Below are 14789 nucleotides of genomic sequence, written 5' to 3' on the forward strand. Positions count from 1 at the left end.
TTGGAAGTCTCTCCCTTGGGGCAAGAATATAGTTGTTTCTCATTTAGAGCAGAAAAAGAGAGCTGGACCAGGAGAGCAACGAGGAAAGGCTACCCTCCTTGTCAGGGTGAAGGAAGCTAAAAGTAGGATGTGGGAGCTGGCTTTAACCTGGGTAGCACAGGCTCCTCCATCTCCCAATTCCAGCGGGGTCTCAGTAAGGTTCTCATAAAACTCAGACTCACTGCAGCAGGCTGCCTGGCTTCTCCAGGGAGAGTCCCCCAGGCTCCCTGGATGCTGTGCTTCTTGGTTATCCACGGTGACTACACAGTTAGTTTTCCATCTGTTCCTTCCTTTGAAATGAATCAAGTTTCATAAAATAAGAGAAAGTCAATATGTGCCCCTGACATCTGTAACAAAATGAGGGGAACAGACTTACTGATTTACTGTGACCCCAGGGACTTGGATTCTGCCTGAGGCTGGCTTTATTTTTCAGCCTTTTTCTTGATAATATTTCATCTACATATTCATGTGTCCGTTGTTTAGCAGTTAATTTATGATGAGTCTGAAAATCTTTAGCATTCAGTTACATGAGGAAGAAAGTCTGTGTGCTTAATGTACTTAAGACAGATTCAAAGTTCTGCTTGACAAACCGACTTTCAAGTCTCGGTTTTCTAATCTAAAAAAATGGGAGTATTATCTTCTTCACAGGATTGTTGTGAAGGTTAAGTTAGATAATGTATGTGAGAATATTTTTAAAATTATTAACTGCTTTAAAATGATGGGTAATCGTAAAAGGTGTCAGAGATGTTTTTATTTTAATTTTCTGTTCAGTCAGGTAGTCAAGCTCATGCTGGACTCATGGGTGCTTAGGTATCCATGGAAGGAGGAGGCCGAGCAAGTATAGATCTAAGTCCCACTTTTCCCTGATTATTTAAGAAGTATGATTTCTTGATGAAGTTTATCCTCCCTCCCTTTCCTTTTCAGGCAGAATAGGACCCCAGACATTGTCTTTTCAGTTATCTTTGAAGAAGCAACAGCCCCTAACTGGTGTTCAGCCCCCTAACCTGGGCACTAGCTAGTCCCCTAGCTCACTGATGACTATAGCTCTTACGAGCTGCTGGCGCATCCTTACCTGATACCCATCTGTCTTGGGGTCTTCCTTTGCTTCCAGAATGTTCTTTTCTTCTCACTCACCAACTGGACAGGACATATTTTTCATCCCTTGTTCAGCTGAACCCCCAGACCAGACCATCTGATCATCCTAATCCTAGCACAGTACCTCTAGTTTTTCGTATTTAAATAGTTGCTCAACATAAGATACTGGCCAAAAATTATCCAAAAGACATGCAAAAATAAAAGATCTCCCCTCTAGCAATATTTCATTAATTTGCTCAAGAATCTGCAATTGCATATAGTCTAGCAATAGTAGATGCTCAAAAAATATTTTTGGACCAACAGGGTTCACAAGTAGCTGAAAAAACACAGTTAACTTCTCAAGGAGAACATTGAAGATCAGAGTATCTTCAAAGTTAGCTGTGCCAATTGCTTAAGTTGAACTTGAAGAATCCAGTTTTCAACCACGTCAACAACTTTGAAAATGTGAATACAGCCAGCTACAAGTAAATAATCAGTTTGCCCCAAGGTTCTTGAAGCAAGTAAGATTACTAGGTTTCCTGCCCAGTGCCTTTTGCTGGTCCTTATGGATTTTCAGGTCTAAATGCCCACCACCGAAGCCATCCTGCTCAGGAAAAGGGAAAGTTTCACCGAGGTGAGTCACTTATTGTTTCTGATATCCCGAATATGGTTCCATTTTGATTATTAGATAACTATATAGGAACGTATGACTTTTAGGTTTGGACATTATTTGCTATTCCATGACCCTTACCTGACAAGCACACAGATTATAAAATGTCATTTTAACAGAGGATGATCTTTGATTTTCATATTACTAAAACCTGATCTGAATTAACATCCTCCTCAGGGTTTCTTACATAGGGTATATGGATGGACTGCAGGGTGTCCATGAATTCCTCTGAAATTATATACAAATTTTTTCTGGGGAAAAGGCTCATGGCTTTCATCAGATCTCAAAAGAGTCTATGATTTAACAAACAGTTAAATACTACTGCTTATTTTTTTTTCTTTATATATACCAATCAAAATACAGTAGAAAATTATCAATTTGCATACCTAGAATTTTCCAATATCTAAAATGATGATGATGATGATGATGATGATGATGATGATAGTAATAACATAGCTAACAAATATTTGAATGCTTACTATGTGTCAAGTACTACAATAAATCCCTTATAAGAATGTTATCACTTAATCTTCACAAGACCCTCGGGATGAGTACTGTTATTATCCCTATATTAGAGATAAGGAAACAAAGACCTAGAAAAATCAAATAACCTATTATTAAGTTATGACACTAGGAAGTTTAATAGTGAATCTTGAATTAAATCACTGATTTTTGGAGAAGTGAAAACTGAAAAAATTCTAGTATTGCCATATTTTAAAAGCAGTGATTTTTTTTTCTTGATGCTTTAGGAGATAAGATATCTGAATCAGTTACACCAAGAGTCCATATTTCTGTTCTATTTTTTTTTTAATTGTGATCTGTATATCACACATGTACAGCGGGCTCAGATTTTTATACTCGGTACTGCATATTTGTAATCCTCTTTCTCCTGAGTGGCTCCAAGAAACATACAGATATTAATTCAGTCCTCCTTGTCACTGTGTGAGATAAGTACCAATCGTAATTTTGTTTCACATGACTATTTGTACTAGGTAATATTTATGGGCTGTACATCCCTGCCACTGATCTAATTTATTCTTAAGCTCCCAGGAGATGAAAGAAATTCTGGTAGATCCCTCATGTCACTACACAAGGTAGAAAATGCCAGAAGACTTTGTCTGGGTGGCAAGAACTGAGACTGAAAATGTAGCCATTCATCACAGAAACCCAGCTTTGATCCCTACAGCTTTGCTGAACCAGGGGATGTTAGAAGGAACTTGAAATGAGTATTGGAAAAAGCATCTGTTTATTTCCTGAGGGGAATAAACTTTCTAGTGGCACCACTAAAAGCAATATACAGATAAAACTATAGTGTGAGCAATAATATTTTCTCCAAAAGTAATACCCAGATATAGCTGTAGTATTCTGGTATAAGCCTTTATCCCCCTTACTAAGGCAATGGTAAAAATAATCAACAAGGAGGCTTAGGGAAATAACTTTGTCTGCTCTTGTTCAAATTCTACTCCTTTATCATTTTGCTTCTGCACCATTCAGCAATAATTCTGTTTGCCACAGCCAATGCCCATCGCCCAGTCATAATTCCCTGTATTGGGATCGATGTGCTCATTTATCAGTAGTTATCAGGAAGCACCTAGTAATGTACAGAATACCATTCTATACAGATACAAAAGGAAATGAGGCACTATCTTTATCACTAGCACTTGCAAATCTGTGATTTACTGTATGGAGTTTTTATCAATAATATTTCCATTTCACAGTTTATGATAGTTTTTTAAAACCTAGGTAGTTAATAGAACTTCAAGAAGTAAACGGCTTCACCAACACCTATTTTTGTTGAACATGCCTATGGCGGTTGCTTTTAAAATTCATTTTCTCTTTTTATGTTATAGCTGTGGGATGAGGATCTTTGTTAGGGATGTGACAAAAACGATCCTAGGTTTCTCCCTGGTACCTAAATCTCATTTAGCTCCTCTCTTTATGACATTGTATCATGTGACTGCCCCTCTCCAGTCAGTCACAACAACATAAACTTCCTCTCATTTTCCAGATTCCCTTTCTGTGTGACAGGCGTCAATAACCCCCAATCAAACAAGTCAGAAAACTTCATGTCCACTTGTCCTTCACAGTTCCTCACTCCCCATGCACTAATTTGTCACTAATTCAGGGCATTTCTCCCCCAATATACCTGGAGTCTATGCCATCCACATAGCTACCGGTGGATTTCAGTCTCTCATGAGTTGCCTACCTGTCCCCCGAAATCCACGCTACACTTACTGCCTTGGCATCTGCCTACACTCCAGTTCTTAGACTCCCTTGCAGTTGGTGTAGACTTGTAACAAGGTCTTGCCTTTGGGATGTGAACAGAAGCGGGCCAGTGGTGGCTTTTAAGAGAGCTCTCTTTCCTCTTTCACACGGTGAGTGCAGACAGGATAAAGTCCCATGGCAGAAGTCTCTAAACTTTCTGAGTTCACAAAGCCCTTAATGTCTCAGAAATCTTTTCACAGCACCTCTAGGTCAAATGAAATATCAATAGTTCTACTTATTAAGTATTTAGGTCCAGACAGCATAGTACATATTGTATCCTAGCCATTTAGTAATCATTTGAAAAAATAATACACATAACTTGAACAACTACAAAAATTTAGTAACAGTATGTGTGTGCTTGTTGGGCATTGCACAAGTTTTCAAACCTTCAAAACAAACCAAATATTGCAACCCCATGTTCTGTTCTACACTGATTTTCACAAGGAACTTTTTTCTCCACGGTGACGACCAGAAGCACAGCTTTGGAAAGATGAAACATCAACAAAAGCAATGTAGTGTGATGCCACGTTGAAAACACTACCCCAGCTAGTAGGTGGTGTTGTGTCCAACAGATGAGTCCAGCTGTGTTTCCCTCACACGTTTAAAATCCATGGAAGTCCTGTGAGTTCACTGTGGAGCCTGTAGGCACCTTAGTACACAGTTTGGAAACCAGAACCCTAGGGGACAACAAAGTCACAGAATAGCAGAGAGCATAGATCCCTGAAACTCTATGTGGAGGGGCACTGGCTGCTGGACAGGAACCCCACCATAGACTTTTTTAGGAGCAGAATAAACTTCCATTGTGATTGAGCCACTATTTAATTTTGAATCTGTTGACTTAAGCCTAACTTAATTAATAAATACATTGTGTTACTACAGTGACCTTCTAATGGTTCTCTTTGATCCAAATCTAATGCCTTTCTCCCCAACACTGCATGTCATCATTCCCAGATCCACTGCTCTACACTAATAACAGGCTAACCTTTTCTAAAACTCAAATCTGAGCACTTTTTTATTTGCTTCCCAGTTTCATTGCCACCAGTCTTTCCTCATGCACCGAACTCGAAATCAGTGTCTCTCAATCTCGACTATGTGTTAGAACCATGTGAGCAGCTTTAAAAATAAACAAGTGCCCAGTTTCTCACCTGCAAGGATTTTCATCTACTTGAAATGGACCAATTCTTTGAAGAGAACAAACTTCAACAACTTATCCAACATAAAATAGATAATTCGAATAGCCCTGTAACTATTAACCTATTTCCCATTTGCCTCAAGAATGCCCACTGACAGCCCTTGCAGCTGCAGCATTTAAGCCGAGATAACTTGCAGATTACAGTCCTAACCTGACCCCTAAAGTTTGCCACAAAATATCTTACTTTTATAATTTTTTCGCATTGCTCTAGTATATCAATGCTAGTATATCATTTGGAAACAAATGATATCATTCTATTTATAGCATTCTGTCTTGAGTAGTGGTGGTATTTCCATTTAGAAAACATAGTCATTTTCAATCGCTGAAAATGTCAAATCCTAGAAAACATAGCATTCCTACATGCGATGTTAAATTAACTCTGACAGTGAGTTAGTTGCACTTTTTTTTCTACACAGGAAAAGAGCTAAGGAAACTTTTCCAATTACAAATTTTAAAACTTCAAAAAAAAAAAAAAAAGAAGTGTCCAGATCCAGATGGCTTCATTGCAAAATTATACCAAATGTTTAAAAAAGAATAAACTCCAATTCTACACAATCTTCCAAAAAATAGAAGAGGAAGGACTGTATTTCCCAATTCATTTTATGAAACCAGTATTGCCAAAACTGAAGATAGTACAAAAATAAAACTACAGTTATGTCCCTCATTAACAGAGATGCAAAAAAAGTACTTAACAAAATATTAGAAATGTATATAAGAAATTATATACCATGAAAGAGTGGAGATTGTTTCAGAGATGCCTTATTGGTTTGATATTATAAAATCAATCAATGCAATCCACTACATTATCATACTAAAGAAAAATCATGTGATCATATCAATCAACACAAAAAGAATTTGCCAAATTCTATCTCTTTCATGATAAAAACTCTTAGAAAAATAGAAATAGAGGGTAATTTCCTCAGCTCAATAAAGACTGTGTACAAAAAACCAGCAGCTAACACAATATTAATGAAGAAACGCTCCGTGCTTTTCCCCTAATAACAGGGATAGCCTTGCACTCCACAGAACCCATGTAATCACCTGTACTGTTCCTCTGACTTTAACACCTTCCCTCCCTCCATTTGCTGAGCTGAGGCTGCCTTGAAGACATAGCTCATGGATGACTCTTCCAAGGAACTAGCTAGAGCATGGCTTGCCTAGTCTTGTTAGGGATCCTCCCAGGTTGCAGCTTGTTTGTTGAGTCTGTCATAGGCCTTATCACTCCTTGTTGGAAACATCACTTTGAGTCTGTCTCCCCACTTTCCCAACTGTAGTTGCAGTTGATCATTTTGGAATTCCCTATTCATTCAGCCTCTGAACGTTGGGGATAAAATGTCAGGGGTAAATTCTGCTCTAAGCCTAATTATACTTTTAAAATAAGCAATGAGTTTAAGAATCCCCAGATACTGAGAGTTTCACAGAACAAAATACAATTATTATGCTGGACCTTTATTGCATGTAAAACAATATTACGAGACACTAGAATGGTCTAATCCGAGTTCTGATGCCTATGATACTTCTCTGCTTTTTTTTTTTTTTTTTTTTTGTATGTCTAAACAGTTCCAGATTCTGACCAATGTTTGGAGGTAGACATTAGCTGCTTTACCATCCTCTCCACTCCAGGCCCCTGCTTCCAGGGTGTCTGGTTCTTTTTATAATCTCTATTGGGGTGATACAATTGGTAGTGCAGGGTTCAGTCAGGACTCTGTTACCTCACTAGGCATCGTGGGCAGGCTGGCTCTCTGTTCTTTCGTAGCAACATGAAGCAGCAAGCCCACATACTTTGGAAACAAAGTTTTTACAGAATCTTTGCATGTTCCATTTTTTGCGATAATACAAAGTATATCTTATGCCCAAAAGAGCCTATTAGCATTTTTATTTACATTATGCACTTTGTTGATTAACTTAGGGCAAACTGACATATTGTTGATGTTAGGTTATACTATCTACTGGAATATTAGTTCCTACATAGAAGGGATTTTCTCTGTTTTGTACAGTACAGTGCTCTCCAGAGTCGAGGATAGTGCCCGGCACGTAGCAAGTGCTCAGTTTTTATTACATGAGTGAATGGGATGCCTTTTCATTTGTTCTAATCTTATATCCCTCAGAAATGTTTTAAAGTTTTCTTCATATAGATCTTGGACATTTTTCTTAAAGATTTAACTTTTTTGGCTACTGTAAATGGTTTTTTTTCTTCTATGATAACATCTAACTGGCTGTTTGTTTATGTAAAGGCTGTGGTTTTTTTCATATTACTTTTATGACAATCTGTTATTAAATCTTTTTTTTTTTTTTTTTTGCAAAATTTTAAAATAATTCTCTTGCTTTCACTAGGCATCATATTATTCTTGAAACTTTCTGGACTTCAGTGATTAGAAGTATTGAATTACACACCCAAAGAAAAATGGCAAACAACTATATCCTGTTCTATAAGTGAGATTCTTGTTGGTTAGGTTGAGTGAGTACCCAAACAGATGTAAACCTCCAATTTTTTTTCTAAGATAACTAAATATGGTGATTAAGGCAAATGTCAAATCTACAACCATCTTATTCCTTGTCAGTTGGACATTATCTGTTCCCTGTGCCACTCGCTAATTTGGAGAGACTACAGTCTTTGCTATACATGGTCCTCTTGATTGGGGCAGGGGGGTGGTTATCTGCAATTTAAATTACAAAGAAAGAAATTATCAGTACCTATTGACTTGCCTGAGTTCTACTGTTTCACTGCAGAGCTTGGTTTAGTAAGCCTTGATATATAAATGAACTCATGCAAATTAATGCATCTGTCTTCATTTCTCTTTGCCATTAGATCATTACGCAAACATTAAACACCAAAAAAGACATAAAATGATTGATTAGTCTAGTGGAGACTGCAGGTTAGCTGAAAGCAAACTCCAGAAGCATGTTCCTTGCTCTCCAAACTGCTTCTCTTCTCCAACGCTCTTCAGAAATACCCATAAAAGATTTAGTCCTTCAGGAACTAGAGATACTTATTGGCAGTTAACCTTATGATTCAGCGCATTTTCTTGCAACAATATTCTCTCTTTACTCTTTAGTTTTGCCTAATTTAGATTCCTCCTTTGCTCCGTTCCACGTAGCTAATCCTGATCGATAAGTACAGATTAGACAGAAGACAAAATCGTGACACACATGTTGCATTTGGAGCAGCAATCCTGCAGTTTACATTGTTGCCAGAACCATCTTCTCTGTGTCCCCCTCCTCCACAACCCACACCGTGGCACAGTGTTCTGTGACTCATTTGCCTCCGTGACTAGGCTGTAAGCATCTCAGACTTTTTCCATCTTTAGGTTTCATTGTCTGGCTCACAGTAGGCACTCGATAAATGCTTGAATCAATGAATCCACAAATTACTCAATTGGTACATGAATATTTTCTATTTTGCGTGTTGCTTAAATTAACTCTTGGGGAAAGATTTGAAATATTTTTAAACAAGAGGGAATTGACTATTACCAGGTTAAAAAGGAGCCCAGATGGATTTATATTTTAACAGAGATCAAATTAACCTAAAGGAATAGAGCTTTTCCAGATTTTTAGGATTGAGACAGAAGCCTAGGAAGGGCCTGGGCTCCCTCTGGAGAAAACTGTATTGTCCACATCCCATAAGGCTGCACCTATGTACTGGTACCCCATTTCATGTAGGAAGCATGTTCTCGAAAACCAGAGTAGGAATAAAGTTATTAATTGAAACTTACTTCTCCTTTGCCTGGTATCACTCTTTTGTAGTTGCTTCTTTGTGCATTTTCTGATTGAACTTTAAGATGGGCGCTTAAAAAAAACATACTTTCAACCCTTTAAGTTAAGATCTTTACTCAAATACTTAAATATACAGGATCACTCTACACATTTAAAGAAAATGCAAAGAATTCTTTTGTTGGGCAAAATCATTGAGCACATTATGTCTCTGTAGTGTGAATAGACATCTATTATGTAATTTTTATTTCTTTAATTATTAACTTTATTTTTAAAAGTAGTTTATACCTTCTCTTCTGCCAAAAAGGACTTATGGAGGAAGGAGGGTATTTGTTAAGCTGATTTCTTCAAATATCAGTTGGGCCTATGTATGGTTTTATGGGATGTATAGGGGGTTGTTTTGTTGTATTTTAAGGGGGCACAAGGAAAATGCACACTGTGATGGACTTTTTGTTACAAATGCTTCTGGTGAATGATTTAAAAGACCTTGTGCATTTATGTACTTGAGAATAATTTTGAATTTTAATCATCATGTGGTCTCTAAATGTAACAAAGGAAGCTGACATCATTCATATACATAGACTCTTCCTTGGCTTCTACTTTAAAGGGTGACAATAACCCACATATGCAGTGTCGTGAAATTGCCACGAGAAGGAAGGTATGCTGGGCTACTAAGGTCACAGAGACTGGCAGCCTCGAAAGCCCTGCCTAGGATGACGTTCTGTACATCACTGAGGACATGGGTGACCTGTCCCCACTCCCACTCGCCTTCTTTCTCCTGCTACTCTGTTCTTATTAGAACAGATGAGAGATTGCTTTCTTCCCCAGCGTAATTGGATTCTTTTCATTGGCTCACGGGATAGTAGTATACCAGCAACAACAAATTAAAAGCTTTTATGATAAGCGTTCACATAGATTTTTGAAATGATTAACTCTGTTTTATGTAATTAAGGAAAGGGCAAAGGTGCGCAAATGATCTTTTTGGGTTTCTGACTTTGAAAACAGAAAATCTGTTCTTGCATTTTAAATTATGTCTTTGAAGTCCTAGAAGTTTATAACCCCTGAAATCCAAAACCTGTTTCAGAAGTTGTTGGAAAACTGTCCACTTTCCCCATTCCTACCCAGAAGTGTGTATGCAGAGTGGGGAATAACATCACAGAATTTTAAAGCAGTGTTTATCTTAATTAGCCTCTGGATTTGTAAACATTGACTTGTCTCATTTTTATTTCTGAAAGGAAGGATATTCTTACAATTTCTTACCTTTGGTTGTGCCTAAAATCAAAAGATTTGGGTTTCCTTTTGATGTATAGACATTACCCCTACAAGATATGTGAGATTTTAAATTTTTGTATGTAGACAATGAGTAATTTACAGCAATTACCCAGGTTTCTGAGAACCAACCCTGCCTTACCATATTGTGACTCATTTTGTATCAAGTGATGTGAGTGGTGACATGAAGCTATTCTACTTTGTTTTCTGAAAAACGAAAAGGAAAAGTAGAGAGTCAATAATATTTTTCTCAAACCTATGGAAAGCTCTCTCCTCTTGTATCAGTTGTCTTCAACAGCCAAAATGTTACGTGAACTTGGAGTCTGCCGCTACACTGTATGCATTTGTATTTTTGTTTGTTTGTTTGTTTGTTTGTTTTTGGCATGGCAACCCTTGGATGACCTCACAGATTGCAAGGACCTTATCAGTTTACCATCTCTCTCTCTTTTTTTTTTTTTTAATTTTTTACGCCTACAGTACCTGGTCTTCCTAGGTGGTCTCCCATCCATGTACTAACCAGGCCCGAACCTGCTTAGTTTCCAAGATCAGACAGGATCGGGCTTGTTCAGGGTAGCATGGCCATAGACTGTATTATTACTTAAAATTCTGTCCTAGGCCCTTATACAACTTTCAGTTGTTGTTTTTGGAGTTCCAAGGAGAGAAACCAAAGTCACTGGAGAATGGCAGAAAACAAAGTGTGAATATTATCATTTGTATATAAGCCCTATTGGACTATCTGTTGTGAACGTAAAGTGAACGGCCCCACAGGTACCCAATTTAATAACCTATAATGGAATATATGCATTCGCTCTTTATGTGATACTCTGCAAATTGCGATGAAAAGAGGCCCCAGATCTTTTCTCATAAAAGAAAAGGTGGAAAGAGTTCATGCGGAGAAGTCACTTCACACACAAACCATCTTGTGCTTCTGATCTCATTTAGTAAAGCAAATGCTTTTCTTTTAACAGAGGAATTCAAGGGCTCCACCATCGTCGAATTGATGAAGAAAGAAGGCACTACCCTTGGACTGACTGTGTCAGGCGGAATCGATAAGGACGGCAGGCCGAGAGTTTCTAACCTGCGGCAAGGAGGAATCGCCGCTAGGTAACTAACTGCATCTCAGAGAAATGTCGGAAAAGGGACACGGGTGCAATTAATTCAAAAATTAAAGTTCCATCAGAAAAGGTCACTAATAAATAAATGACAACTACCATCTGCTGGGCAGAAGCGCAGTGGGGGCATGTTTCAGAAGTGTGGCTTTTCTAGCCTGTGCCAAAGTCATCAGGGAGACTATCTCAGGAGCAACCAGGGCCTCATAAGATTTTAATTTTAAAATGCTTGTATGGCTTTAGTTTCCAAATGTGTCAGTGAACATAGACAGGCTGCACTGGGAATGAGACACTTGGATCTGTAAATGTGCAACAGATGACCCACATAATGTCTGGGGGAACCTGCTGTTGAAGGGCCTGGCTAGCCTGCAAGAGTGGGAGGCTCAGCTCCAAGCTTCTAAGTAACGATTTTGCTTGTCCTGCATCTTCTCCACTTTTTTTGTGTGTGCAATTTTCCTTTTCATCAAGACAGGTGGTTTCCCAAAAAAAAACCACAAAAGCTTAGATGAGGTCTCACTTTGTCCTTGTTGCAATGAATTGCAAATTGCACTAGTTATTGCTGAAGACAGAATGTCCTGGATGATGGCCAGAGGTGGGCTCGCTTTATAGACAAACTTGAAATTTACCTCACAAAGAGGGGATGGAATGGTCCCATTTCATTAAAAGTGAGGTCGATGTACCCTCAATACTCTTTGTCCACATAATCACAAATTAAGTTTTAGAGTTCTTGCCTTATAAAGTGTCATTTGAAATAGTGATGATCACTCTATTTGAATAATTAATTTATAAACTTAATCCAAACGATTGCTCCATCATCTCAGATATTGTTTGTGAAACAGGCTGATGTCATCAAGGGCATCTTAATTTCTTTTCTTCAGGCTTTAAGAGATGTCTTTCCACACCCACAGCCTCCTTTGCTTTATAACAGACATGGTCAACTCATGATGCTCAGGCTTTGTATGTCTCCAGAGCTTCTTCGTATGAAGCATCTGTGGGTAGGGGGAAAATGCCATTTTCAGTCACATTGATGCTGTAATTAAAAGTAGTGCTGTGCCAGTTATATTGAGTATTATCAGTTACCAAATATTCGTTGTTTAAGGCATTGCCATTATAATTAAAAATAAGAGTCCTGCCCTAAGGAGCTTATAATCAATTAGAGGAGATATGGTGTTAAAAACATGAAAAGTTTGAAGGCAATAATAACATTGCATAATAGTAAAAAGTGACAACATAAATGTTGTCACAGAGCATTAGGTGATTATGGCAATTTACCTCTAATTCTGAGGTAAGAGTGACAGCGTGTACTGCAGGCTGTCTCAGATTAGGAAAATTCACCGAAAGAGGAATGATTGGAGATGGACTTATATAAAATAAATGAATGAGGTATTCCTCTTTAGGAAGAAAATATTATTGAAGGTCTTTATCCATGACACAGATTTTAAGTCCTGTCATTCACCTCGCTGCCTGCTCTTGGCTTAGAAGTAGAATTTGACTAAAACCCCCAAAATACCCAAGATTCTATTATGCTAGTGAAGAGAGAAGAGAATGTTACTGAAACCCATTACTTTCGTTGTAATTTCTTCTTCACCAATACTGATACTCTTCTTTATCTGCTGTAAGCAATAAATAGCAAAATAAGCTGACCCTTTTCTTAGCCCTTAGCAAACTCCCATGAAGATATTGAAAGCTGTGAGGTGTCCAAAAGATAGGCAGCAAAAATGAGAGAGAATGAAAAGAAAAAAAAAAAAAGTCATGGTGTGTCCAAGATCTGGATAATCTCCCCCCAGAGAACCAAACCTTTATGGGCAGAGTAATAGCCCCACTCTTAGGGGCCAGCCATATCCTAGGAGGCAGGGACTTCTGCTGTGTCAGCTTTCTGGGCTTGCATGCCCATTCAGGAAGGGAAAGTGAAAAATATAGTCAGACAAGCCTCTGGAGAGGATGGGTCCACTGAAACGACATTCGCTGTTTTGCAGAAGTGATCAGCTGGACGTGGGTGACTACATCAAAGCAGTGAATGGGATCAACCTGGCCAAATTCCGCCATGACGAGATCATCAGTTTGCTGAAGAATGTTGGGGAAAGAGTGGTTCTTGAAGTCGAGTATGAGCTGCCGCCAGTCTGTAAGTGATCACGACCCATGCGCAGAACAGATGTGCCACGTTTTTGCCTAAGACAGTTGATGCTCAGTTTTTTTCCCTTTTGCCATTATTGTCTCATTACAGGAAAAGCAGAGCATAGTTTCTTGATATCTAAAATTATCTGAACTGATAAACTTATAACCTGCTTAAGGAGAATTTTACAAAGTATATGTAACAATGAAAGTATATAGGACTCATGTTCCATTAAGGTGATCTGTGAGCATTGTATTTGCCACTTAAGCTATTTTACCAAACATTCTTTATAAGTTCTGTGCATTAAGTTCCATCCAGGCTTAGTCCTTAGTGACTAGATTTAGGAAAAGTGTGTTTAATATGTCTTATTTTGATTCTTATGTTAATTTCTGAAGCATGAAAATAGATTCAGAACATGTTATTTTCAAGTAATACTATAACAAGAGGATCCAACACATTTTGAGAGCTTATTAAAAATCTGACATTATAAGGAACGTAACTTGCATTAATACACTTAATTCTTAACACAAGGAGAGTCAGCATAGCAGAGGTGAACTTTGGTATCTTTCTTAAATTAGTAAACAGCAAAGTCAGTATCAGAACCCAGGCTTCTTGACTCCAAAGTCCATATGCTACTTCATTATGAAGTATACCATATATGTGTGCTACTGCTGCCCTGCGTTTACGCTATATGCTGTTCTAGAACCACCTCTCTTCTTATTAATTATTAACACGGAGTCTACCCCAAGAAAACACTTTGTTTTACTGTACTGGTGAGAATGCAGGTTGACTATTAATAATCAATAATAATTTATTTGTTCAGCAAAGACTTACTGAGCACTTACTATGTTCTAGCCACCACTATATCGGCGGGATTTGCATTCTAACAGAGGAAGATAGCTAACAAAAGTAAACCACAGTAAATAAGTATGTAGTGTGAATGCTATGGGAAAAATAAAGAACAAGGAGAAGGATTGGGAGCGCTGGCTTGGGATTGTACTTCTAAATAGGGTGGTTGGGAACAGCTTTGTTGAGAAAATGACGGTAGTCAGTGACTTGAAGGAGTTGAGAAAGTTGGCCATATAGATTTCTAGGGGAAGAGGACTGCAGGCAGATGGAACAGCAGTGCCAAGATCAAAAGACAGGAATCTATCTGGGATCGTTCTAGAAATATTAAGAAGGGCAGTGTGTCTGGAGCAGAGTGAACACGAAGAGAAGTAGGAGAGGAGGTCAGAAATGTAAAGAATAAGGTGTTTTTGCAGGCCATTGGAAGGACCTTAAAATTTGCGCTGAATGATATGGAAAGGCATTGTCTGGTTTGGGTCAGTGGAGTGACTTGATCTGTTT

The 14789-nt window shown here is 38.2% G+C and overlaps 1 protein-coding gene and 1 pseudogene across 20 annotated transcripts in view; one reads left to right on the plus strand and one right to left on the minus strand.

Moving 5' to 3' along the window:
- GRIP1 (glutamate receptor interacting protein 1) overlaps positions 1–14789 on the plus strand; it is a 585894-nt gene that overhangs the window by 443466 nt on the left and 127639 nt on the right. For all 20 annotated transcript variants that reach the window (XM_036238016.1, XM_036238017.1, XM_016148483.2 and 17 more), the window contains 2 exons: positions 11189–11324; positions 13306–13451. In XM_036238016.1, the coding sequence (XP_036093909.1) occupies positions 11189–11324; positions 13306–13451 (282 nt within the window). The remainder of the gene's footprint in view (positions 1–11188; positions 11325–13305; positions 13452–14789) is intronic.
- Positions 10689–10807, minus strand: LOC118614840 (annotated as a pseudogene).

The sequence above is a fragment of the Rousettus aegyptiacus genome, unplaced genomic scaffold, assembly GCF_014176215.1.
Source record: "Rousettus aegyptiacus isolate mRouAeg1 unplaced genomic scaffold, mRouAeg1.p scaffold_m13_p_2, whole genome shotgun sequence".
NCBI classification, from domain to species: Eukaryota; Metazoa; Chordata; class Mammalia; order Chiroptera; family Pteropodidae; genus Rousettus; species Rousettus aegyptiacus.